Source organism: Catharus ustulatus, chromosome 7 (genome assembly GCF_009819885.2).
Source record: "Catharus ustulatus isolate bCatUst1 chromosome 7, bCatUst1.pri.v2, whole genome shotgun sequence".
Classification (NCBI taxonomy): Eukaryota; Metazoa; Chordata; class Aves; order Passeriformes; family Turdidae; genus Catharus; species Catharus ustulatus.
The window spans coordinates 13,059,632-13,085,923 of record NC_046227.1 but is presented as its reverse complement, the minus strand read 5'-3'; the positions used below and the strand labels follow the sequence as shown (position 1 = coordinate 13,085,923).

Here is a 26,292-nt window from a genome sequence, read left to right as displayed (position 1 = left end):
TTTCTATTTCTTCTGGGGCAGTGGCTCTTCAAGCATTTAGTCTCAGCTTTTGTTACAGCTGCTTTATCCCTCACATATGACATGTTACTGTGCAGCAGCAGCAGCAGGAGTTAGAAGCATGCATGAATTTCAAAAAGCGTTACCAAAATTCCCTGTAAGACTGAGGCAATAGAAGGATCTGTAGCTCTAGCCCCATCTGTCTCTTTGTGTATTGCACCCACAAGCAGTAGTTCCTTTCCCCCTACCCTACTTAAAAAGTAAGTTTGATTTTTAGAAGTGTGTCTGGACATACCCTGAGCTTATAAGCATGTTCTGTGGAAGGGTGGCTGGAGCTTTGTTCCAAATACGTATATGACCCTCACAGAAACCCACCTGTGAATTCTGGTTCTCATACCTGGCCTGTATTTCATCCTGCTGGATGGAAGACCCCTGCCATGCTTACAGGTGTTCTTCGTGTTGAAAATGTTTTCCACTATACCATCAGCAAAATCACTGGAGTGCTGTATTGATTCCTGGTCCTTTCTGGAAAAAAAAAAGCAGATTTCAGAGTGCATGAGTGTGTGTCTGTGTATGTGTGTGTGTGTGTGTGCAAGAGAACTTGTCTGAATTCTCTAGGAAAGAATCTGTCCTCTGTAACCTTCCTGCTTTCCTGTGTGCTCAGCAATGGTATACTAGTACAAATGATGAGAATAAGAAGCAGACAAGTGGTGCCTCTGTTGTAAAGCAGGGACGATCCTTGAAAATTCACAAAAATGAAAAATCGGCAGCTTTAGCTTAGTTTTTCATGAGCTCCTAGGACAGCTGAGAATATCTGTTATGAAGAAGGACAAGACTTGCACATCAAATATAACCTGATTTATATCAAATACTGAAATTGAGTACTGAATTTTTTGCAGCTATTTTAGTTTTTTTATAAAATTCTTTTTTGTGTTCTGATTTACAGCTTAGAACACTTTTTAGTATGTATTGACTCTCTGCTGAGGTCTCTGCTGACACAGCTTTTTCAGATGATGCAGTGCTGGAGAAAAGCTGATGAGTCTTTCTTTATGAGCTCTGACATATTAATTAACAAAATGGTCAAAAAAGCTTTCCTATTTTTATTTTAATGTCACTAGACCATGCTTTTGGCTGGAGTTGTCTTTCAAGACAGTCTTGAGACAAGATGAGTAAGACCTTATTTTCTTGCTGGCTGCTATATGAGGAACATGTGACTGGGCTATGGCTTAGTACCAGCAAGGCTGAGTGATAGTGGGTAGCTCGGTTACCAAGCTGAATTTGAATTAGTGCTGTGTGGTTAAGCCACAACAATATGGCAAGAGATAGGGTTAGGACTTGAGTAGGAAAAGATCCATTGGGATAGTTAGAAGGATACTTCTGGTCCAGCTCTGCTAATTTTGCTGCCAGTGCAGTTCCCATGTGGCAGTTGAGCCTGTAGGGTTGATGTTCTGGGAAAGAAGGGCTGGAGAGGCAGCTGTGCAGCTAAATCCTGCTAGGGCAGGCTGTGCTGGGGCCTGAGTGCCATCACAGCTGTACTGCTTCATCTGTGGGTGACTGAGCTGTGGTTAAACTGCAATTCAGATGGAAAGTGGAGATGGTTTGGATCCTTTAATGGAAGAATGTATTCTGCATTAAGGACATTTTACTGAGATTTTGTTAAAAGCTAAGCATGAGGTGTTGGAACACCGGAAAAAATCCAGTGGTTTATGCATAATTTTGTAGCACAAGGGGCTTCCTTTTAATCAGGGAGTCTGGTGGGGGTTAATAGTGGATTTAGGAATGAATACAGAAAGCTTAGTGCATGCTGCTGGGCTTGTTTGAGGCTGGTGCCATTGTAATAAGTTTGATTTGCAGGTAACACAATTATGTCGAAGAGGTGGATAGGGAAGTGCTGTTCTCCTCTCCTTATGGCAGACTTTATAATTTTATTAAATAAGCCTTCTTGCTGCTGTAGATGTCATTAAAGCTCAGCTTTTCAAAGGGAGCACTGGGTTTAGTACTGAGTTCATAAGGATTTATATAGTAACTAGGTCCACAGTAGAAAAGACTCATGTAAGTGGCTGAGCTGCCTGACATAGGCAGTGAAGTGCCTGTCCAAACAAGGGCCTTGTTACTAGCTGAAAGCATACATCACATGGAATCTGATCCTTCCCTTTGCATTTCTGAGAGGAGAAAAGAAGGTTGATTTCAGTTCATTTTATTTCTCTTTGAGGATAAGAATGTAATACTTGGCTGCTTCAATCATTCTTGCAAGTGTGACGAGGACTTGTCTACTTCATGGTCTGCAGTATACCTCAGCAATACCAGTGTAGCCTGACCTGTGTGTCTTGGCTTGGATACTGGATATAAGCAAACTGTGATGTCACTGGAAGCTGTGCAATGTGATTTTTCCCTTCATTCAGCCCATGTGATGCTTGGTACCATTTCAGCGTGACTGGCACAAAAACACAAGTACCTTTCTACAGTGCTTCAGTTCACTCTATTACCCATAGCTGGTGCCTCTGTAAGCTTTGGATCATTAAGCTATGGGTTATGTTTGATGTTTTATTGTGGGGAATATTTTTGCAAGATATTTCACTCTTTCCCTGTTACTTCTCTTGGGCATCTCTCCCTTAATGATTATATTCTTGTGGTAGTGTTGTTGTTCCTGTTATTATCAGCATTATCTTCATCATCAACTTTGATTATGATTCTCCAAGTGAAGTGTTGCTTTGAACTTACAGTTCCAAATAAATTTTCATTTGAGAATATGTATCAATTTATGCAGCTGAGAAGCAAAAATTAAGGTTCCTTTTTTCCTGCAGGTCACTTGTGGAGTGAATGTTTTCTCCTTTATTTGTGTATAATGTATATATTGTATATATATATTGTATATAATGTATACAATGTATATTGTATATTGTATATAATGTATACAATGTATAAAGTCAGGGATGTTACACTGAATCTATTATGTTGTGGTTGAAAAAATTTCTAGTCCAAAAATTAAAATGCTCAGGTTTCTTTGGGTCCCTGGCTACTGTGGTTTTTTCCTTTGCTTCAAACACATCTTGTCTAGTGAACCTAGGAGGATACATTAACTCACTTAATACTTGATGCAAATATGGCTTTACTACCCTTTTAAAATGGACTTTTTTTAAAAAATGTCGAATGGTGTTATATATTATATGTTTTTGTACCTATCTTCATTGGTTAGAGCTGGGAGGGAATGGGGAGGCTTGATTAACGTTGCCAGTTGCACAAAAATCGTGTATATTTGTGCATGAGAAGTTTGCTTGCCACTAACTCAGGAAAAGGAGCACTTATAGTTCTGTGATGCAAACCATCATTCTAAATTAACAGAACTTAATGTATGGTTGAGTTTTAGTGAAAAGCAGTCTGTAAGCCAAAATCCCTTCTGAACGTTAGGCTGGGGTCTTTATAGCCCCCATGCTTGCCAGCTCTGTGTGGCTGATAAACAGCTCTCAGATAATGTAGTTAGATGGTTCTCCTCTGTGGAAGGAAACAAGCACTCATTTTTACTCTTGAGAAGAATAATTTTATACTGCCGGTAATTCACCAGCTGTAACTATTCCTTTGACAGCTTTCCCCGCCCCCCTTTTTTTTGGATTCTTTTTAAGACTTTATTAGCTGTGTGATGATGATTTGTTGTGACCTCTTTTTTGTTAGACCCTGAGAAAGTCATCTGTAGATAAAAATCCCTCACTTAAGGGTGATGTTTGATGCTATGATGTTGATCTAAAAGCTTGCTGCTGCTGAATAAAGCAGTGTTGGGCACCATGCCTCCTATCTGCAGCTGCCCGGTTTCCATTACTTCTTTATTCCAGTCCCACAGCTTAGCTGGTGAGATGGTTAAGAGAGCTACACCAGCCAAAAATTAAAACAAGAAAGACAAAAATGAGTAGTGCTGAGATAATCTCCTTGAACCATCCATTTGAGAGACAAGCTTGCATGCCAGTAGAAGGGAAGCTTAGTAAGTGGATGGATGTGAGGCAGCTGTCTACTAAATCACCATATCTACCATGTCAAACTCTATCCTTATTAAATTCAAATGACAAACTTGCACTGGTTTTATTTTATTTTTTAAATTGTTTTACTTGCCATGAATAAAACCACTTTCTCAGTGGCAGGATCAGGGAATAAAAAGTGGCAGTAAACCTCTGCAAACTGAACAAGAGCAACCCTGCTGTCTCATCCTTAGAATGTAAGAGTCTTTGATTTTATGAATGCTTTATGTTTTGTGACTCTTAGTGTGCTTTGTATTAAGACACAACAGAGCAGTGCCCATTGATCTTTCTTTGAATTATAGTTATTAAAGTGACTAGATCTGATCTGCTGAGAACAATAACAAGATTGCAGGAGAAACCTGTTTCCCTCCATGTTCTTGTTTGAGATTTAAGATCTAGAGCAAAACTGAACTTAGACCAACAGCAGTGCAGATGCAAATTGATGGGTCTGTAATTGAGCTTTTATAAAATAGCATGTTGACTGAATATTTTCCTGTTATCCCATGATAGCCTTGTATTCATAAAGGCCCAGCCATGTGTTTCTGCCCCCCTTCTCTCTATGCCAGCATTATTATTCCTATAATTCCATGATTAACTGTTGTGGGAAGCTAACCTAGCAGAAAAATAATTCTACAGAAAAGAATGGTATTCTTCTCGTTTAGTCAAGGGAACAAGAAAAAAGAAGTTGAGGAGAAGAGAAGAATGATTTTGTAACTGACATTTTTTGATCCTGAGATCAGCCTGAGCTGAAGAAGTTGACTGGGGTGGAGGGGGTAGGCAGACACATCTGAGGGAGAAAGTGTAGATGAAAGAAGATTTGCGGATCTTCAGAGATGTCTTTGTGCTGAAAGAAAGGAAATGGGGGAGCAAGTCTGAGTCTCTTTTATTGTCCTGAGGACTAACTGAAAGTGAGTTTCTGAGAGGTTTGCTTAATGACCATTGGAAGTTGGTATTGTGTATTTTTGACTATGTTACTTGCTCTTAATGTACTATGACTGTCTCTTAGTTTTGTTTGGGCAGATGTGCCTGGGTCTGGTCCTGTCCTAAGGAGTGAGAGAAGATTGAGCAGTCCTTGAAAGTAGCCAAGAAGCAGGGAGAAGCTTTCATAAGGGCTAGATGGAGTGAGCAGGCAGCTTGGGCAGCAAGAGTGGTTTTCCTTAACCACAGGGACTAGGTTCCCTACCCTAGGTAGAGTTTCTTTCAGTCCAGCTGATCACAGAAAGCTGCTGAACCAGAGAACAAATGAGCCTGTAAAAACCTAAGTTGAGCAGAAGCATTTATTTCACTCTGTCTCACCCAGAAAATGATAGTTTTCTGTACTGTGAAAGGGTAGTAAACCAACCTGGCTTCAACAGCAAAGCCCTTTTCATGTTCTCATTATGAGCAAAAATGCATGTGCATCTACCAAGAAAGTCTTAAGCAACTTGGACTTCTCTGTGAAGGAAACTTGTGCCCTGAAAGGGGACCAAAGTAAGATATTTCCATTTGACAGTCATGAAATAAAAGTTCCTGAAGATAGGAATTTTAGAGAGTACTCCTGTGAATGCATAGCTAGGGAACTGCCTGCTAAAGCTGTGACATGAGTTTATTCGAGCAGGAAAGATACCAAAGGATTCTATGTGTGAGGAATGCGTTATTTTTAAATGTGGGAAAACTTCAAGTGCATAACAGAAAGGACAGCCTTTTGCCAGAAGAGGAGACCTGATGTGGCAGATATCCAAACTATGGTCTTCTAAAATAAACAAAGGTGGTGAAAGATTTGTTTCTTTTTGACCACATCTCAGTAATATGGAAATTATGTATTAGTGAGTATGAATTGTTGACATCCAGGGATTGCAAACCAAGAGCCTTTTTTCCTTGGGGGAATAGTCTTTGCTCTAGAAGCAGAGAAAATAATAGGAACTTTGTTTAGTGTGACTTAGGAAATTTCAAGCTCAGCAGTTCCCCAGTGTTACAGTGCCATTGTGATACAGAAGTGGGAAAAGTGATTAGGACAAAAAATTGGACACAGGTATTTTTACCAGTCATGCCTTAATACTAATTCTACTTTTTTATTTTTATTTTTTTATTATTTTTTCTCTTTCATTGCCTGAAGTGATTCTGGGCATATTGTTGTATTAACTGAGGCTGAGGTGGGTTCTGGTGTTCACATTCCATAGTTGGCAGTTCTCCCCTAGGTCAGCACTGCTGAATATTGCTCTGTGCAGAATTCAGTAAAGAAGGTTGAGATTAAAATCCCCAGAATGTTTAAGTATTATAAAATGAAATAAAGTGTAGACTTTTAATAGTTGTGATGAATGATGCACTCTGCATAAGGCCTGCTGGTATGTGAAGTAAGTGATCATATCTCTGTGGTAAATACATTGTGTGCCAGGCTGCGGTGGGCTGGAGGAGTAATGTGCCTGTAGAGCTCTGTCTGTTGTGCACTGAAATTCCCTCTGTAGGAAACAGTGCAATGCTGGCAGGAGTTGCCAGCTGTGGGCTGTTTGGGGCATGCGTTCTCTTCCTGAGACCTGGCAACACTTTCTACTGTGACTGTCTGTGCTGAGCCTGCCACATTTCTTGTCTTTGCTGAAAGTTTCTGCTATGAGTTGGAGCTTCCTGCTGCCTTGTGTTCCAGGCTGTTTCTGACTCATACAAGCGTAGGAGAGCTTGTAAATATGGTGGATGTGTCTAGAGGAGGAGTGCAGAAATAAAGCTATCTCTGGAAGAAAAAGCAGTGTAACTGTGTTAGTGCAGAATTTCACACAGGGTAATAGATACTGCAGTTCTGCAGAAGTGGTTCTTAGGACCTGATATCCTTGTATCTCAGGATCCTGGAATATCACATGCAGAAAGAATTGTTACTAAATTTTGAGTGACTGGAGATGGCAAAACCCCAAGAAAACTGGCAATAGGCCTAAGCAAAGGTTAAACAACAGTATATTTGAAATTTGAAGAATGTAAATAAATCAGTGTTTTTATTAAAACTGTGAAGATTCAAAGGAAGGCACAGCAGCCAGCAAACCAAGTTTAATGCTTGAAATCCTAGGGGCCTCTTGCTGTATGTTGACCTTTAAAGTAGAGAGCTTCTTTGGTGACGGTGCCTGAACAGATGGCTCATGAAAGTGCCTGCATGACTGATAGTAAGCTGGTTTCCATCATGGAACTCCTTCCTCTCCTTCCTTGGCCCTAAGAAGAAAGCTGAGAACAACAAGTGAATCCATCGTGTCTCCTGCCTTACAGGGGTCTGTTAGGCTCTTCAGTCATCAGTCCTCTTTAGCTGTTGACAGCCAGACTGCATCCGTTTCAGAAAGCAAAACAAATTCCCTCAGTCTGTGTCTTCTGTAATTGTGGAGAAAGTGATGATGTGATTCTAACACCCCTGCGTAGTATTTACCACCCTCTCCAGTTAGAACCAAAGTCACAGCCTTCCTGTCAGCCTGGTCTCTGACTACTGGTTTCATGTTCCTTCAAGCAATACCTGTGCTTTTTTCAAGAATTGTGAATGATCTGCAGATATTCAGGAAAGACCTTCAGAGTATTAGGTGCTGAAAGCTGGCTGTGATCAGTGTTGGCAGATACTGTGATTCTTTCAGTTGCTTGTTGCGACCAAAGAGACCAGCAGCCACTGCTGAATGCCTCATTTTATTAATCCTTTCCCTCCAGGAGCTGGTTTTTTTTTTGCTGGGCATAATATTCAGTGCTGGCAGTGGGTATCCTGAAGTCACTGGTGCCAAGGAGTTAATGAATTTGGAAAACTTCCCAGATAATACATCTGGCCCTCTAACTTAAATTTTGGAGCATGAAGTATGAGATATAGAAAGAAGAACACTGAACTAAATGAGCTTCTGGCTGAAGAGAGGAAGGGTACTCTTTTATTTTTTTTTAATTAGTTGAAGAAGACTTAACTATTGTGGGTTTGTTTGGGATTTTGGTTTTGTGGTTAGATTGCTTGTTTATGTTTTTTTTAAAATTTTGTTATACTGTGTATTTGCCAGTTGCATTATCTTCTGGGGCTTCAGTATAGGTAGGGAAGCATTTTTGATTCTCCACTTTGAATGATTCTTCGCCTTCATTTTTATTTTGAAGTCCCATCATGTTGCCGTGTCAATAAAAAGGATTTGAAGGTAATTGATATTTCTAGTTCAGCTCACTTCTGTAGTAGTATCTTGTACAATGTTTGCTTTCTATAACATTTGAAATATGCCTTTATTATATAAAATGGGTTGCTGGTGCAATTTATTAGTACACATTTTTTGTGTAATAAAAGATGTGCAGTGCAATATGGTTCAGAAATTAACTTTGAAGAAAAGAATTACATTGCTAGTTGTATATCTCATAAAACAGCATTACTTTTAGTGGGTCTTTCAACACAGCAATGCTACTTAGCACTTACCTACAGAGCACTCCAAAAGTACCAAGAATATCATCCCTAATTAAGTGTCCTACTAAGCCTAAGAGCAGAGCAGGAGAGTTATTTTGTACATAGCAGCGACAACCCCAATGGAAAGCATTTTGTACAAGAGTAGAGGCACTTCCTTGAGATACCATTGACTAGCAGCAGGTACTTTCCCTTTTCCTCAGCCAATGTACCATGCTGCCCTTTCATAAACTATCTCGTCTTGTGATGGCCCATTTTTCTGCCTGATGTCTTAATAGATTAAAATTTTCATTTGCTTTTATTTAGTCTTGCATGGGGTGATGTAGTTTCTGATGGTTCTGATTTGGCCTACAGGTAATAAGCAATATGATTGGTACCTTAACTCCATGAATGCACAGAAGATCCCTGTTGATGTGCGATCAAACTTAATAAGTTTGCTTCGGGTTTTTTAAAGAAATTAAATGCCAGTTCCTTCCCTGCACACCTCCCTCCCCCAAGCAGTGTGACATCTATACTGAGACTGGTCTGTATCAGATTCCTGCCCTTTTTGATTGTTCACCTTTGGTTGTGAAAATTCTTTCTTTAATCCTTCCCTCATCTTCAAGTTGGTTCTCTAATCTAAAAGCAACTTTTGTGGACTGAATATCTCTCTGTGAGGAGAGCACATCTGTGACCTGCAAGGTTCCACCTGCAGATTCTCAAGGACCAGGGGAGCATGTAGGGCATAATCAAGTCCCAGGAACTGTAGCTGCAGAGGATTTTTCAGTAGACCTGCTCCTATTCTAGAGTTTCTCAGTTCACAGACTGAAGGGGAGATAGGAAGGTCATCCATTGTGACCAGTGGGCTCAGGACAAAGCAGAGAATTCCATGGAGAGAGTCAGATTCTAGTTCTACAGTTTGCTTAATTTCAAAATGCTGGTTTCCTTAGAGCCATAATAGCAGCAAGACCCTGACTCTGCTGCCCTGGCAGCTTGGATAGGGATTAGTGCTGGAGTCAGGACCCGACAAAGAGAGGAGCAGAGCTAGAACTTGGTGCTACAAGTTTGCAGCCATTGCTGAAGGGTGATTACACTTAACAAAGGTTGCAAATAAAAACCTCTGTTACCTTGCTATGGCAGTTTTTAAGTGTTTCTGTACGGAAGGACCAGACCAGAAAATCTGGCACTGATTTATTTGGGTCTTTCATGTAATTACAATTTTTGTTGCTATCTGCAGTTGGCATAAATTCCTGTGTTCAAAAAAGGAGTTGTATTTTTGCTTGCCAGTTGTAATGCTGCTGTTGACAAACAGAGATGTTATAAAAGAGAAATTCAATATAGTGTAGTTAATCAGATGCCTCTTTCTTTATTGCTTTATAATCTTCTCAGATGCCTAATTCTGAAAGCAAAATGACAAAATTGTTTGATCGAAGCTTCTGGAGTTTAATTCCTTTTTAAAAAATAGCACAGTAGTTTAATTTTAAAGGTACCAAAAAAATGAGCATTACATGAATGACTAAATTTTGTCAGTAGTTGCATGGAATAACTCACTGCTTATGACTGAAATGTCCATCACAAAATAGCTGCAAAGAGTAATTCTCAGTCTGAGTTTAGACTTAAAGAGCAAACATATTAAAGAAAAAACATACAAGAGAAAACAATTTCTTGCAGTCATTCTTCTTCTGCCATCCTGTAGGAAATATGGATAATTCATTAAGTGTCAGAAAAAAACCCTTTACTCTCCGTTATTCAGGTTTGGTTTTCTATTCTCTTTTTGTGTACAGGGTATGGGTGTAGTGTGCAGTAGTCACTATGTTATCACCTGTTTAGTGTCGTGCATGACACTTCCCATTAGAGATTCTATGAAACCAGAGCCATTTGAAGTAAAACTTTCCATTCAAGTGTCAATTGAAGTGAGGGTTTTATTTGCTTTTTTTTTTGACAGAGATTGTTCTTTTACTGTCTCTTAAAATAACTCTGATGTTTGTTTTTGTTTAGGAGAGGAAAAGGTAAGAATATACAGCTAGAGACTGGGAAGATGGGAAGATATTAGGGGAGGTGGAGGGGAGCTAGAAAAGGATGCAGGGAATTGAGGGGAAAAGGGAGCATGTCAGGAGGTGAGAAGATGCAGTGTGGGAGAGGGTGACACAACATAAAAAGAGGGGGAGACCAGCTTGTGTTGGTCTAGGACAGTGGAGAAGAAAAAGGTGGCATCCAGCTGTGCAGTAAAGAAAACTGTTTTTTCTTTCTTTTTTAGTACAGAAAAAACCCTGCAAAAAGGAAACAACCCAAAAAAAAGTGACAGTCAAAAAACCCACACCAACACTGCACATGTAGAAAAATTTATATAGAAACTCTGTTGATTAGAAGAATATAAGTTTGAAGGCTTGGGAACCTGAATCTTTATCTTCCTGTTTCAGTTCCTTGTCACTGAGACACAGGTTGTGCATGTTTGTCTTAAAATGACATCATTAGTGTTTATTGAAAAACCCTTGCTACTAAGGCTTTGAGAAAGAGGCATGAAGGCTGTTTACTGCTGATGTGTCAAAGTCTGTGCTCAGTGCAGAGGGAGCAGGGGAATTGCTCTACATGTGGAAGAAAATACTAGACCTTTCCTGAAAGAGAGAAACTGGAGTTTTGTAAATAAAATTGTCATGATATATTTGGGACATAAAATGAAAGTCTATTAGAATGTGCACACAGAGAGAGAGAGAAATTGGACACCTCTGCTACAGCATTTTTCAAGCCTAAGTGCTTTAGTTTGCAATTTTAATAGTATTCTTTTAAGGTCATTTTTTGTATATAATTTTAATACATAGTCTGTTGCTTTAACTACTTTCATTAAAATTTTATGAGCCTTTTCAGAAAATCAGATGGGAAAATGCAAATAAATTATGCATTTTATTTAGTATGTAGTATATACAGTATTACTGTATGTGTAAACAAATAAAAATGTTTATTAATATAACAAACAGTATGCTGAAAGATCCTGCTGTAGTCTGTAAACCACATAGGCTATAAAGAATCACTCTGAGTTGAAGTGGCTAGTGCTGGACCAAACCTCTGGATTTGGAACAATAGTGATAGTATAAAAAGATTAATTATCTTAGCTATTATAAATAAAGGGGGGGGGTGTCATGAATTATGAGGCACAAGATTGAAGATGAAAACCTTAAAACATTCATTTTCTGAGAGCAAGTCCTTAATATTTTATAAAACCCTACAGACTCTCTGCTTAGTTTTGCTTTTTCTACCCTTCTTCCCCTCCTAGCACAGCTCACCAGTAATCTTTTAATATTCTGACCTGAGTAGTCACCAGTCAGCACAGTGCTATGTGTCAGTGATTACCTTACCTGTCTTTTTTCTGCTCTTTCACCCTGACAGATGCCAAAGCAACAGAGCAAGTATGTGTAGTAGTGAATGTTACCAGTGTAAAGAGATGTGGGTATATACTTGATTTCTTCAAGCCAAAGTAATGTCTTTATTTGACTTCAGTTTGATGAGAAAACCCCAGCATCACAGGAGAAAACTTCCTAGAATCACTTGTGCAGATCAACACAACCTTGTTTTCAAGGTGGTTTGGAGGTTTTTTAGGGGAGTTTTGGGGAAGTTCTGATATTCTTCTCTGTGTGTTGTACTTCATGTTAATTCTAGATAAAGGAATCTTCTCCCCTAAAGTAAAAAATGGTAAAATAGAGCGAACTCTGCCCTTGTTTGTTTGAGCAGTTTCTCACCTCTCAGGTAGCCCTGCTCATTTCAGTGTCCTCAGACCTCAGTGACAATGCGTGTCTGCAATGACAATTCCTTTCACACCTGTATGATTGGGCGTTAAAAGCTCCACCTCTTCCTTGCTATCTTCGATCTTGTTACAGAAATGCTTTATGATTCAAATTGAAAAAAGGAAAATTAGACATTTTAAGGGAGTTTTTATAGCCAAAAAAGCAGAAACAAAACAATAATTCTTCGAGTTTAATGATGAGTGACATTTACAGCACATGAAGAGTCTTCACTTGCACTGTAATTTGCATTAGCAGAACAGAGTGCTTGTTTTAGTAGTGAGTTTTAGAAAAGGGAAGCCAGGAATAGGTCCTGTAGTAAATAGCAAGTATTAACAATCAGAAGGCCAACAATAATAGAATGACTAATACTGAAATATGCTTCTGCAATTAGAGCTTTCATATGTCTGTAACCTTTGCTAAGGAATAGTTCTTAAACTTCAAACAGAATTTCTTAGTACCTTCTTATAAATCAATTGCCCTGTAGTTTTCAGTTAAGCAATTTAATTGCTTAATCAGACTAAGAACCTAGTGATTAAAATTTAACAGTCATGTGGTATCAGGCAATGTCAATATTAGTTCTTACTCAGGGTAGCTGGTTTAGATCAAACTGAATTAAATAGAAGGCACATTTGCAATATGCTTTAGCATGCAGGAATGTCATCTAAGTCTTGTCTAGAGTTAAGAGTACAGACACTGAAGAGTGACATAGCAATAAGACTGCATTAAAACTGCCACAAAACACCAACTCTAAATCAGAGAGCTTGTGCACTAGAACAACTTTGAGGGTTGCTGGATTTTTAATTATATGTTTTGAAAAAACTTAACCCATTCTGTTAAGAGCATCTATGCAGGAAGGGACCATTCTCTCAGCACTGACTTGGAATACAGAGATACCATAAACATTCTGTGCAGAGGTCTGTAGTCTTGCTACTCAATAAGCAAGCCAGTATTCCAGGAATATGGGTAGTCTTGATCAGAAATTATTAGAGGTACAAAATCTTAATTGTCTTTTGAGTTGGTATAACACCAAGTGCAGTGGGATTTTGGCCCATAGTTCTGTGTGTTTTCATAATGCAGGCAATGAGGAATTGATAGAAACAGGAAGCAGCAGCATTGTTTTTGGTGGTGGTGGTGGGCATGTTGTTCTCAACACCTTTTGTCTGGAGCGCATCCCAGTAAAAATGGATCAGACAAGAAGTCTGCATGGCCTCTGTCCTCTTTCTGATAGTATCAAATGCTAATGCCTAATGAGGAATACAGAGACATGACAAGTTTGTCCTACTATCCTCCAAGAGCTCTCCTTGCCTTCAGATATTCAGGAACTTAAAGACTGAAGGTAAGAATAGCTTCTTTGTAGCTGATAATCTTCAACAGATCTTGTGTCTCCTGAATTTTCTTACTTCCCTTTTAGCATATGTAAACTCTTAGTATCCACCACAACAGAAGAAATTATTCAGATAAATGTTCATCAGGGTTGTTGCTGTGAAGTGAAATTATGACTGGTTACCCATTTCTTTCTTTTACTCTTTCAGCAAGACCTGAACCCAAGTAGTAGCTTTCAGCTCCTTCCTGGGGGACTGCTTTTTTTGCAGGGAGGGCAATTAAGCATATGGTAGAACAGCCATTATGTGTTTTATTCTAATAACATTAGCCTCAGTGTAAAATCTGATTTTAACTTTTTGCTCTGAAGTAGATTCCATAGGATGTTTCACTATCCAGTGTGAGGGTTGACATAGTGTGAAGCTGTAGAAGCTCTGAAGAAGCAGCTGTCAAACAGCTCTGATTAACCATGTGCTAATATGCGTGAAGTTTTAAGAATTGTGTTAATACTTTAGTGATGGATTGCCATAAGTCTGTATTCAGCCACAGTATGGCTTGTTCTGCATTATCTTTTTGAGGATATGGAATGATATACATTATACTGATTAACTAGTTTTCCCTCTGAATGTGGAGAAAATACTAGTCCACAGTCCAAGACTAAAGAAGGTGAAAATATTTGATGAAAAATAGGGTACAGGGCAGAATACAGATGCAAGTGTTCACTCTTGATGCACAAGAAAAAATTAGCATAATCATATAGATGATAATAGCTTTTTATGGAAGGGAATCACTGAACACGAGAGCTCTTCTCTTAGTCAACTTGAAAAAGTTAACTGCACCATTAGCCACTGTTAAAAAGGCAAATCAGGATGTTCTGATGTTGCTAGAGGAATCTGGCAGAGCTGCTTAATATCCATGACATTGTTCAAAATGTTTGTTCTTAATGTTTATGAGACTGATATTTATTGTATTGGAGTATTTGTTATTTAGTTTATTTGTATTGGCTATTTGTTATTTAGTTTTAATAACATAAGCAGTGGTTTCCAATTTTAAGATGGTCATAGCATGAGTAGAGAAGTGATATGTTTGCAAAGGATGAAGTTTTATAGCTTTATGTTGTATGACTCTGTACAGCCATATATATTTGCCTTCTTTTGTAAGTAAACTGTGTCTGTAGACAGTATCTGTGTTTTAGGGGCAAAGAGATATCAATGTGCTATCTTTCTAGTATTAAAAAAGGAAAATGTAAAATTCAAAATGAGATCATTATAGAAAGGATGTTATTGTTGCAAATGATTCAGGGTATTAAATGGCAATATGTCATCTGCAATATCATATTACAATTTGAAAACCTTTTACTGGCTAAATATCAAATTAGGCTAACAGGAAAAGGTTAATAAAAATATCAGTTCTTTCTATTTATTTGTGTTGTATATCTGCCATCATTTTCTTGAACACACATCGCCTGGTTGGTGATGATCAACAGCAACTCCTGCTTGGCACAATTAATGCCATTTCTTTGACTCCATGAAGTTGCTCTGCCTGGAGCACCTGGAGGTCAGACCCTGCTAAAGTAAACTGTCAGGTTCAAAGAAAACCAAAGTTGTGATTAAGCATTTGCAGATACCTATTTCAGAAGTTAGCATTATCCAGCATATTTTGATGGATTCCATCAATCTTAAGCAAAGACCCAGTAAAACATCAGCAAAGGAAGAAACCACTAGTTAGTATAAGAAAAAGAACAAATCAAAGCACATTGCTTAGAAAGCATGGGGGTTTTTTCCAATGTATTAATACGTCTTAATTTTTTAATGCCGTAGAACTAGAAAAAGAGTGCTAAAAATTTACTGTAATGTAGATGTGTCTCCCAAATTATTTGATTTTTTTTTTTAAACTGGACTGTACTCACCAGATGGACACACAAGATAAAAACAAGCCAAGGGAAATACTGCGATAAACTATTCTTGTGAACTACAGTTGGCAGAGATGCTCTTGCCTCAGAATGCACACATGATGATGTGTTTAAAGCATGAAGTAATGTTTCAAAACTGCTGATAATCTATGATGATGCATCTTTGTGCTCTTTATACTTCTAAAGCTATTAACTTCTTTCCAGACATTTGATTCCTTGAACTAAGTGAAAACAGCACTTTCAAAGAGAGAACAGGTTCCTCTTGAAAGGCACAGGAACCCATTTGTTTCTTCTTACTCTTTTAGCAAGATGAGGGTGTAGCTGAGACTGGCTTTCTGGATTGTTAAAATATCAAAAAGCTTTTTTTAATCTGCAGTTCACTACTTTGAATCCACTGCAGGCTGAACTTACTAACATCTGACATTCATGCTGTAACTTGTGTAGAATGAGTAATGGTTGCTGGCCTCTCTGTGGGCAGGGATGTAATGCCAAAATGTGGTGCTTGCAGGATACCGTGATCAAAAGGCAGATACAACTGGTATAAGATGGCAGACAGTGGAAAAGTGTTCATTTACACCAGCTGGGGATTTGGTAACCAGGATTGAACCAGACTGAAAATTAACCTACCTGTCCTGCTTCTGGAGTCCCTGAGCGTACCTAGGCCTCGATCTTGGATTAAGGCTCTTGAAAATTGCAGTTGCTGTCAAGTGTTCCACACAAAGAAGAGAGTTCAGTGTTAATTTAGGATATTTCACTATACTGATGTATTTTGATTGGATTGCTGTCTATTTGATAAACCTGCCTGTTTCTGTAGAATAGTTGCCTATGTGATACCAGATTTTGAAATTTTGTCCAAGTTTCCAACCACCAAGTAGCTGAAGTAGATTAAATTGGGCACTAAGTTTTGCGCCTGATCCATGACACTCTATCAGTTTCTTGACAGAGTTGATCAAGCATCTGATTATCCAAGGACTGGATTATTCTGATTTACTCCTAGCTAGACTCTGGTTCATTCTTCCAGTGTATGGGATCACTGAGCAGAATGATGTGTGTTCTGATAATACTGAGTCCCAGCTTAAAGGAAACCTTTATTTTTCTAAGATATGCTATCTTGGGTTTGTCTGTATTAAAATGTCATGTGACTGTGCTTAACCAAGCTGTCCTGGTTGCAGTATCACTGTGGCTGCTGCTTACCACCCTGAAGACATTTCAAATTTTTGATCATAATTGATCAAAAAGTTGAGTAATTTCTCCAGAAATGTCTGCATTTGTTGGACAAGGGACATCACCAGGAAGAATTAGAAGGACCATTTCTTCTGTTTTTACACCCCATTTCTGCAGTCTGGTGCCATGATATGTGTGTGCATGTACTACTCTCCATTTATTGGTCTAGTGATAGGGAACAGAGGAATGTCATTTGTACACAGGTGAGAAAAGTAGGTTAAAAAAGTGAGTATTGATTTGCTGTTAAATCATAGTCTAAGTTGTTTCATGCAGCAATTCTATTAGCTTTTCTAATTTGCTATTTAAACACATTGTACCAATGCAAAACTGAATATTGAAAAGATCCTAAATGCATAACTTGGTAATTAACTGTCTTGAGAATACTGAAAATTGCTTCAGGAAAAACTAAACTTAGAGATCTGGGGAGGTTCCCTTTTCCCTGGGGGATATTAAAGGCTTGGTGCACATTTCTTAAATGTCTAAGATTGTAATGAGTTTTAAAAAGCTACGGATTTATGAAATGGTCTTTATTTAGGATATGTTTAAATCTTACCAGTATTTTTTTTCCTAAATGCAACCTTTCCATTAAAATAACGCATCATGACATACCTAGCAAGGGACCTGCAAACTTCTTACAGATGCTGAAACATATAAAGTGTAATGCAGTAAATTGTACAAATTAGGCCTTAAAGTTAGCCTGTATAGCTAAAGTAGTATTTTGTTGGGTTTGGGGGTTTTTTTAAGCAAGACTGGGAGTGTAATAGTGTAATTCAGTTGTGAGTCATGTCTGTTAAAAACTCAGAAGACAGCCAGATGTTATTGGGTGTGAGTCTGTGTCTGCACACTACAGAACAGTTTAGCAAAGTCATTTGCTGGAGCTCTTTAGAGGAGGACTCCCTTGCCATTAGATCCATGAATTGGACTTGTTTTTCCTTAGGGTTCTGTTTTGTGGATGAAATCCTTGAAAGTACAAGATCCAGCTAATGTTAGAAGAACATGGAACATAGATGTGAAAATCGGGTTTTCCTTTCTTAAAAGTTGCAGTGAAGGATCTGGTTCACAGGGTACTTGCATGCAAAGCTTGAAGGGTTTCCTTTCAGTCTATTTTGAGTTATTGGTGAATAGAAAAATTATTACCCAGATGGAAGAACTTTTCCCACTTCAGTTATTCTGATGTGGCAAGAGGGAACAGTATTCTTTGAGGCTTTTTGTTTTTCTAAAATCAATCTCAATCTCCATAATGTGAGCAAGTGAAGAAGTTTCAGTAAAGAGGATAGTTTGAGGGGGAAAAAAAGAGAAAAAAGTTGAAGCATGTAAAATGAAGCTTGTGTAAAGTCCCAGTATCACTACAACTATGGATTCAGCATTGAGGATCTGTAATAAAATACTGCTATCAACTTTATAAGCTTTCAAATGTTCTTAAAAATCTCAGAAGGAAATAAAAAGGAACCTTTGCTGAGGACTTTTCCTGAAAACCTTCATAATCCTTTCAGATTCTGCAGGGATTTTGAGTCTCAGCTATGTCAAATAACTCTTTCTCTTAGTTAATAGTAGTTTTGGCAAAATTCTGCATATTCTCATTTAAGAGTTGGGTTTTGGAAATTAACTTTTCAAAACTGTTTCAAGGCAAATATTATTAAACTCATAATCAAAGCAATTTCAAAAATATGCATGACTTTGTGTATGGCCTTTGTGTTTTAATAGAGATAGATTGACTACAGGTGTATGACTACCTTCTTTATAGGTTATCAGCTGGCAACTTCAAGCAAAATTTGTATTAATTTCTTGAACTGAGAAGTAACCTATCCACTTTATTTTGAAATACAAATAGATCAACAGAACAGCTTTTCATAAATTCTCCTGGAAGTCAATCTATAAACCAAACCAAATGTAGAGGAGAAGTGAATGAGGCAACTTCACAGCTTCTTTTGGTCTGCTTTGTTTTAGGAACGAATTGCTCTGCATTCCTATGCTAATAGGACACACCAATCACTGGAAAAGGTGATTCTGGTTTTGTTCAGGGTTTATGAATTAAGGGTTATTACTGGAAATGGCTCATTTACTCTGTGTGGGCCTGAGACACAAAGTCTGAGTCCTCCGAAGCTTTTGTAAATACACGTTGCAGAATCTTCCCAGACTGAGATGTTTGCCTGTTTGTAGCTGGCTAATCCAGAAGTGGTTTCCTGATAAGGTTAATGCCCAGTTAATTGCTCCTAGCCTTGACACACAGTTTAATTGCTATTTGGCCAACATATGCTTGTTGCTTGCTCTGTGTAAAATTCTAGCGGATATACTGATGCAAACTACAGACTGGTGGAGGGCAAACAAAATAAATACAGTATTTTATGCTCTTTTAATTCAGGGCCAAGTGGATTTGGATGAAGTGTTTATTTAGTTTGCTGGCTGCTTCAGATGCTGTGGCATATTGATTCCTTTTATTGCTAGCAGCCATTTAACCTGACCTCTCTCAGATCCAGTATTTTAAAAGCCATATATTTTAACTTTACTTATGAGCAAGGACTGAAATGCTGTGAAAGCCTTTTTATTAGCAGAGCTTTGCCTTACTCTGTGTTCATGTGTCACCCATGGCAACAATATTTAGAGCATCTTAAATTAGAGCGGCTGTTGGGCAGCTCGGTGGTGGTGGGGTTAGCAATAAAAAGAGCTCATAAATATCTCAGGCATGTAGGATTCTCTGATCAAAGTGTGGGCAGGTGTGCAAAAGCAATGCCATGATTAGCAAAAGGTATTTTTTCCTGGTTATTCTGTTGAAAATCTCTCTCTTCTTAGTCTTAATGTTCACAGCTAAGGAAGACTTTTTTTTTTAATTGCGAGTTAAATTGCTGATATTGAAATGTATTTTCCTTTGCTGCTTTGCTTTTTTCTTTTACAATAGTCATCTTCCTTGTTTCATTAGCCTAAACTAATCACTAAAAAGCACTTAAAGCAATCTTTAACATGCAGCTTATGTAAGTGTTTATAAAAATGTGCCCTAGAAAATGATTGACACATAAAAATGACATACCACTCTTGAATTATAAATAATATGATTGTTTCAAATTTGTTTTTGCATTCACATGTAAAGAACTCAAAAGAGCTGTAAATTAGTGACGTAAACACAAAGCGTAATATGAACTTCTTGCATCCTTCTAATTTGTTACTTCTGATTTAAATTAGCAGTTTTTTAAAAAAATATTATTTCAGGCTTGATGACTAAGATTGAGTAATAATTCAGCAGCTTATTTCAAAGTAGGCTTGTGACAACAAAATAGATCATAGCCATAGTTTTAATGTAAGTTTTGGCTTGCTTTCTTCTATTCTGGTACTGAAGAAGTTTCCCCATCTGTCCCACAGATCAAAGGTAACACTCTAGATGTTAGCTTCATATCGTCAGAAGTGACTTTGTTTAAATATTAGTGCAGGGACTCTTTACTTCATGTTAAACTTTGGCCTGGGAACAAAAATGTTGGTTTAGTTTGAAAAGCATAATTTATATCAATTAGTCTCACAAAGTCTCACATTTCCCAATCTTTTAAAGCTGGATTTAAATGTTTGACCTTTTCAGAGGGCGGGTGTGGAAGTAGAAATCCAGCAATCACAGGGCACTGGAATTTTTTTGCTACTACTCAGTTCCAAACTGATCAATTTACAAGGTGCCTGAAACCACTGGGGAATCCTGTTTTTTAAAAACTGGACTTTTTCTTGTCTGTATTACTTGTCCTATTGCAGTTTTCTTCTAGCAGGTTGTAACAGCTATATCTAAAGTCAGTTTATACTTAAATATCCTTGATGAGAAATCTTCTGCTTTGTACAAGACAAGTGGCTTGATTTATATCGGGACCTGTTTGGAGGGCAAGTGCTTCAGTTTACACTAACTAGAGGGAGGACACTAATCTGTTGGAGAAAGGGGGATTCAGATGTCTAGGTAAACTGCGCTGGAAGGAGAGCTATGCTGTGGACTGGAGGGTTATGTAGGGTAGATTTCTGTAACCAGATGAAGAAAAATAATTATTTCAGCAGATAAGACCACAAGGTTTCTATGCAAAGAGGTTTGGCTGCATTTTGTCTGACATTCAGCACTAACCTGGAAGTGCACGAGCCCCTTCACTGAGGCTTTTGGTTGAACCTCTGTCTTTGCTTCTAATTCTTAGCTTTAATATTGGTGCACTGGGGAACTTGATAGCATTTTGGAGATGTTTAATGCTATACATATTCTTTTTGAAATAGTAGCACATTTCATTGCAGCCTTGTTGTTTGTTAGTGATAAGACTAGAAAACAGTGACACCAGCATATGTTTCTAAGATGACAATAGAGCATTTTCACTTCTTCCCTAATGGCTACCTTACTCCAAGCATTTCCTTTTCAGCTGGCTAAGGTTCAATGTAAATTCTGGGCCCCAAATTGTGATCTGTCATTATTCATAGCTGAAATTGCAGTTTGTGCAAATATGGGCTAAATTGCAATCATTATATGTAGTAAAATAGATTGAAATATCTGTAAATCTGAAGATGTAGCTGTCTCTTACAATCAGAGAACATGTTAAATTCTCCTATGCTTTGATTTCTCTTTATTAGATTTTGTTTTTCTGTCAGTTGCAGGGTTGTTCTGCGTTCAGTATTTTTGCTTATTATTTGGAATGCTTAGATTGAGGTATTAAATGAGCAAAACTTTGTATCTTGCCTTTAATATAAGTGCAAGATAGTGATTATTCTCTTGCTTTTCATCAAGCCCTTAATCTTTTCAATGTCACCTGTATAAATTAGTGTTGAAGGAAAAACTATGGTGTGATCTAAGACTTTTCTACAGAAATTTTATATTAAAGCTCTTCATTTGAAACTCACAAGCTGAAAGATGTAATGACTTTTAGATTCCTCCTTCCTAAATCATTCTCTGCATTGAATTGATGGATGATTGAAGGAGTATCTGAATATAAAATATAAGGGAGAGGAAGAAATCCTTTGTAGTTGTGCAAACTGTGAATCCTACCAGAACTAAATGAAACTATATTAAACAAATGGTTAAGAAAGAATGGAACATGAAGTAATTTAAGTCAGCACATGATGTTGCAATCTTGTAGAGTGAGAAGTTGATGCATTAGGTTGGGGTAGGCCTGAGTTCAGTGAGCCCAGGTTGAACATCATCAATGTTACACAAGGTGTGTGTCTGAAGCAGAGCAGGCACTGAGCTGTTCCTGCTTCCTTCGAATCTCACTCTGAGTCCTGCCACTAGAGCAGCCACCCTTGGTGCTTCATGCTCAAGCAGTTGTTTGCCTGCTGAAAGCATCCCATGTTCTCTCCAGCATCCCAGTGTCCACAGGGTAGAACACTCAGTGTTTTCGTGACTGTTTTCTCTTCCCTAGTACTACATGAACCTCCACAATGTGCAATGGAATAGGAACCAGAACTCTGTGTGTTTAGGGTACTGGTAAAAACAGAATCAAGCTATTTATAATTTGTTATAACTTCATGTTTATTGTATTTTCTCAGTCTCAACCATGCTTTCTCTTCTTTTTCCTGTATAGTTTTTTATTACCTCACTGTGTCTTTGAAAATGTAAATTGTTAGTCAGTCTAACATAAATATGTTCCTCTAAATATTTTCCTTTAGGCATATTCCTGTAGTTTTGGTTTTCAAGAAGAAACATTATCTAGAAAATAAAGTTAATGATAAATATATAAAATGTTTGCTCTCTAGGGTGTCTTGGGAGTTGTATTTCATATAGAGTGACAGTGATTCATGGCTTCTCTTCATTTTGATTATTTCTGTACGTGCCTTTGGGGTGGCTTGCTTTGCCCACAATGCTGTGTCATTTGTTTCCCTTTGATTTTCATCACTGACATCTTGATTTTAGCATATTTCCTTCAGCTGGGCTATAAAAAAAAAAGAAAGGAATATGCAGATGTGGGAAAAAGATAATCTTGGAAAGATCTGACTGATAGTAATAGTAATAAAAGAGCAGAAAGCAGGTTTACTTCTACCAGTACATTAAGAATTTTAAAATCTGTGTTAGCTATGTTGGCATTGAGCAGAAAATTAAAGCATGTGTAGCACCATCTTTCAGTTAAAGGATGATTAGTTAGAGATAACATCTAAAAACCAGAAATTTGATTTCAGCCAGTCTAGGCAGGTAGTGATGTCAGCTGTTGTTCTCTCTTATAAATTCAGGAGAGATGTATACAGTAATTCACCATTTGTAAAAACAATAAAGTAGATGCTTCAGTTGGCTTTTTATCATTGTACTACAAGAAGCAGTAAAAGGAGAGCTCAAGAGTTTAAAATCCATAAAAAGAAACATTTTAACACAGTGAGCAATTGAATTTCTTATTGCCAAACTATGTTTTTGTATTAAAAATCCAGGTAAGGCTAGATGTAAACACACACCATGTATCCCCAGAAATGCTTGTAATAACTTGTAAAAGATAAGAGAGAGGTTTTGTTGTTTATTTGTTCGTTTGGGGTTTTTTTTACCCATGAGGTAAATAATCACGTTTTCAGGCTTGCAGCAGTTCTAAAGGACTGCAGAAATGAAAAAGGTATGGGTATTGGCAGGGGAAGGAAATTTCCCAATTTTGGATGCAGTCCTTGTCCATTATGGAGTTTTCTGCATTTTTCTGGAAAGCATCCAGTAATAGATGCTGGCTCAGAAAGCAAAGGGACAGGTCTCCCTGCTTAGGGAAGCTCTTTAGCTCCTGTATCTTCAGCTGCACTCTAATATGTTATTACTGCAGCTCTATAATGAAAGAGGGAGAAAAAGGAGTAAAAGCTGAATTGTAAAAAAATACAAAGTTCTCACTGTTGTTAGTGAAATTTCTTAATAAATTGTCATAGTATTAGAATGGGTCAACTGAATACTCAATAGCAATCTGTGAGTAAGGGTTCTCAATAAGTTTTTGAATGAATGATACCTCAGTGTGCTCGCATGTCTGGGTCACAGTGTGTGGGGAGGCTGAGCACACAGCTTGCTGTCTGTGGCATGTGAGTGCATCACTCCAAACTTCAGGTATTAGTTGGATTTTCTTAGGAATGTCCTTCATACATTGCAGTCTTCCAGTCTGAGGAACTGGCTCAGCTTTATACAAAACAGGCTGTAACCAGCATTTAACTCAAGACCTGTTTTTTCAGGTAATGGAGCTTAGAGCAATTGGGTGTAGTAGAGCTTGCACTGGGATGTGTGTGTTAACACTTCTCTGTTTTCCTGGCCAGCCACGCAGCTGTAGCAGCAGTCTGGAGTCCACACTGGTTGCTGGACTGGAGGCAGGGACGTGCCCAGCCCTTCCTTGCAGACTCTGCATTTACCTGGAAGCCATTCCCGGTGGATGCTCCTCCCGAGAGCATCCCTCCCGTGGTGTGCTGGAGCCCCACTGCCTGCACAGCCCCTGGCAGCCTTTGCCCCAGCCCTTGGGTTTGCAGCCCAGCCTGGCTGCGTGCTGGGCTGCCCAGGGCCAGCAGCTCTGCCAGTGGGCTGCTGTGCCCTGTGTCCTGCCTGTGTCACCAAGGCTGGCTGGTGACTGAAACTTGAGTGAGCTTCCTCTCTGCTGATCAGTGCCTTTCACTTGGCTTTTTTTTCACACCTTACTTTTCCCTAGGTTTTTCTCCTTCTCAGCCTGTGATAGGCACCACAGTGCCTCCTACTGATGAACAAGTTTTTAGTGATTTTTAGCACCTTTATGTTTTATGCTGCTCATTCCTCTAACTCCACTTTGGCACTTGCTAGTTTGTCAATAATGGTAGTCTCCAGAATGGCAATTAGTGAACAGAAGAAGGTTGCACTGTGTGATGGAGCAGCCAGGCTTCCCTTAAACCTGTTTGTCTCCACTCACACCCCCAATCCCCCACTTGTTTTCAGCTACATATCAGTCTGCAGGTAAAAGAAGTGTAAATTGCTTTATGTAGGCACTACTGACAAGTCTCTATTTGGTGCCAATTCTCAGCTTTTTTACTTTTAAGAATTCACTGAACATGCTGTTCAGAATTACTTGCACTCTAGGATTGCTAAAATCACAGCAAATCCTACTAACAAATCTGTCTTTTCTGTGACCCTGGAATCCCTTCAGGCATGACAGCATGGACATGTAGGTGAAGGGCTTCTGTTACGTTCTTCTGATGCTTTTGTTAGTACTACTTAAAAGTTGAAAGCAAAAGCGCTTGAGTTCTCAAAGAACGCATATTGCAAGGCAAAGTCTCTTAGTGTTTCTGTGACACATTTACTGTTCTGCCATATAAAAACTAAGTAGATGCTACGAAGGCTTTTAAATTAAGCTGTGAATTTCTTCATTGATTGGAGTGCATCTGTTCATTGAATTTTGTTCTTTACCTATTCCACTATCATTTTATTAATACTTATTAACACAAATGCTGCCACGAAATAAAGCCTTTCTAAGGTCATATAGTCAAGCATTTAAAGAGACAGAAGGTTTGGAACACTCAGTATTTCCTCTGTTTTTCTGTGAAGTGCTTTCTTAAGCCTGTAATCAGGGAATGAGGCAGCCACAGCAACATCATTTATGTTAACCTGTGCTTGTTTCTTGAAAAAGCTGCTGTGCGTGTTGGTATCACAGCACCAGTTTCAGCTTGAAGAAAAAGATTGGGTAAAACTTATAACAGAGAGAGCTAATAATCTATCCTCTCAGGAGAAATGTGTTTGAAAATATCAACCATTCATGTATCCTGTCTCATTCTAAAAAACAAAACACGTGCTGTGTAGCAGTGTTTATTTTTGTGAGTCTGAAGACAGTGCTGTCCTTGAGACTGTTAGCAATGTCCAGTTGGGCATCACTGCAATGGTGGAGGAAGCAGCCCCACTCTCATTGCTGGCATGGGCTTTACAGTGGCACAGAGCGAGCCAGCTATCGCCCATCACTTTGTCAGGTCTGTAAATTATGTGCCATTCCCTCCAAGTCTGAATGGGGATATCTGCTGAACTAGGTTTAACTTGATGTTATTTTTAGAACAAATTACATTGATTGCATACTATTTCAAAGGCCCCAAGGAATAAAGTACACAATTAGATGTATCTGACTATAATTTCTCTGTGAGGTTTTTGGTATTAAAACTTAACCATTTGTTTTCCAGACTCTTCTGGCAAAGATTTTGGTCCTACTCTGGGATTAAAGAAGTCCAGTTCTCTTGAGAGTCTTCAGACTGCTGTGGCTGAAGTAAGGAAGAATGAGCTCCCTTTTCACAGACCCCGGCCTCATGTGGTGCGGGGTCGGGGATGCAATGAGAGCTTCCGAGCTGCCATTGACAAGTCTTACGATGGTCCTGAGGATGGAGAAGAGGGTAAGGTGCTGATGGCACTGACTGGGGAGCCACCTTCACTTAGCACTGCTGAGGGCCAGCTCAATAGAGCACCATGAGCAAGTGATTTAATCCAATTGAAGCTGATCACATTTTAAAAGCTGTTCACATCTTCCACTGAATAGAGCTGTCTTTGCAGTATCCCAGCCAACCTTGACTGGGTTTAGTGTAAAGTCTTTCACTGATCTCCTTTGGGGCAGGGGTGGGTTGGAGGATTTGGAACTCAATCCTTAAATAATTATGTTTTTCAAGTTTAAGAAGCAGCTGCTTTCTTCAGATTACATTAAAAATTATCTCTCTTGTTTTACAATTCCCCCTTTTCCCGCCAGGAAATTTGTTTCATGTTGTAGATAAGGCTGAGTGTATTGATAGCACCCTGCTGCTCATTCTGTCACTATGGGTTTTATAGAGCCC

At 38.5% G+C, this 26,292-nt stretch overlaps 1 protein-coding gene across 1 annotated transcript in view; it reads left to right on the top strand.

Annotated features, from left to right (window-relative positions):
* PARD3B (par-3 family cell polarity regulator beta) overlaps positions 1 to 26,292 on the top strand; it is a 394,443-nt gene that overhangs the window by 232,834 nt on the left and 135,317 nt on the right. Inside the window, exon 17 of the mRNA XM_033064800.2 lies at positions 25,654 to 25,860. Coding sequence (XP_032920691.1) covers positions 25,654 to 25,860 — 207 coding nt within the window. The remainder of the gene's footprint in view (positions 1 to 25,653; positions 25,861 to 26,292) is intronic.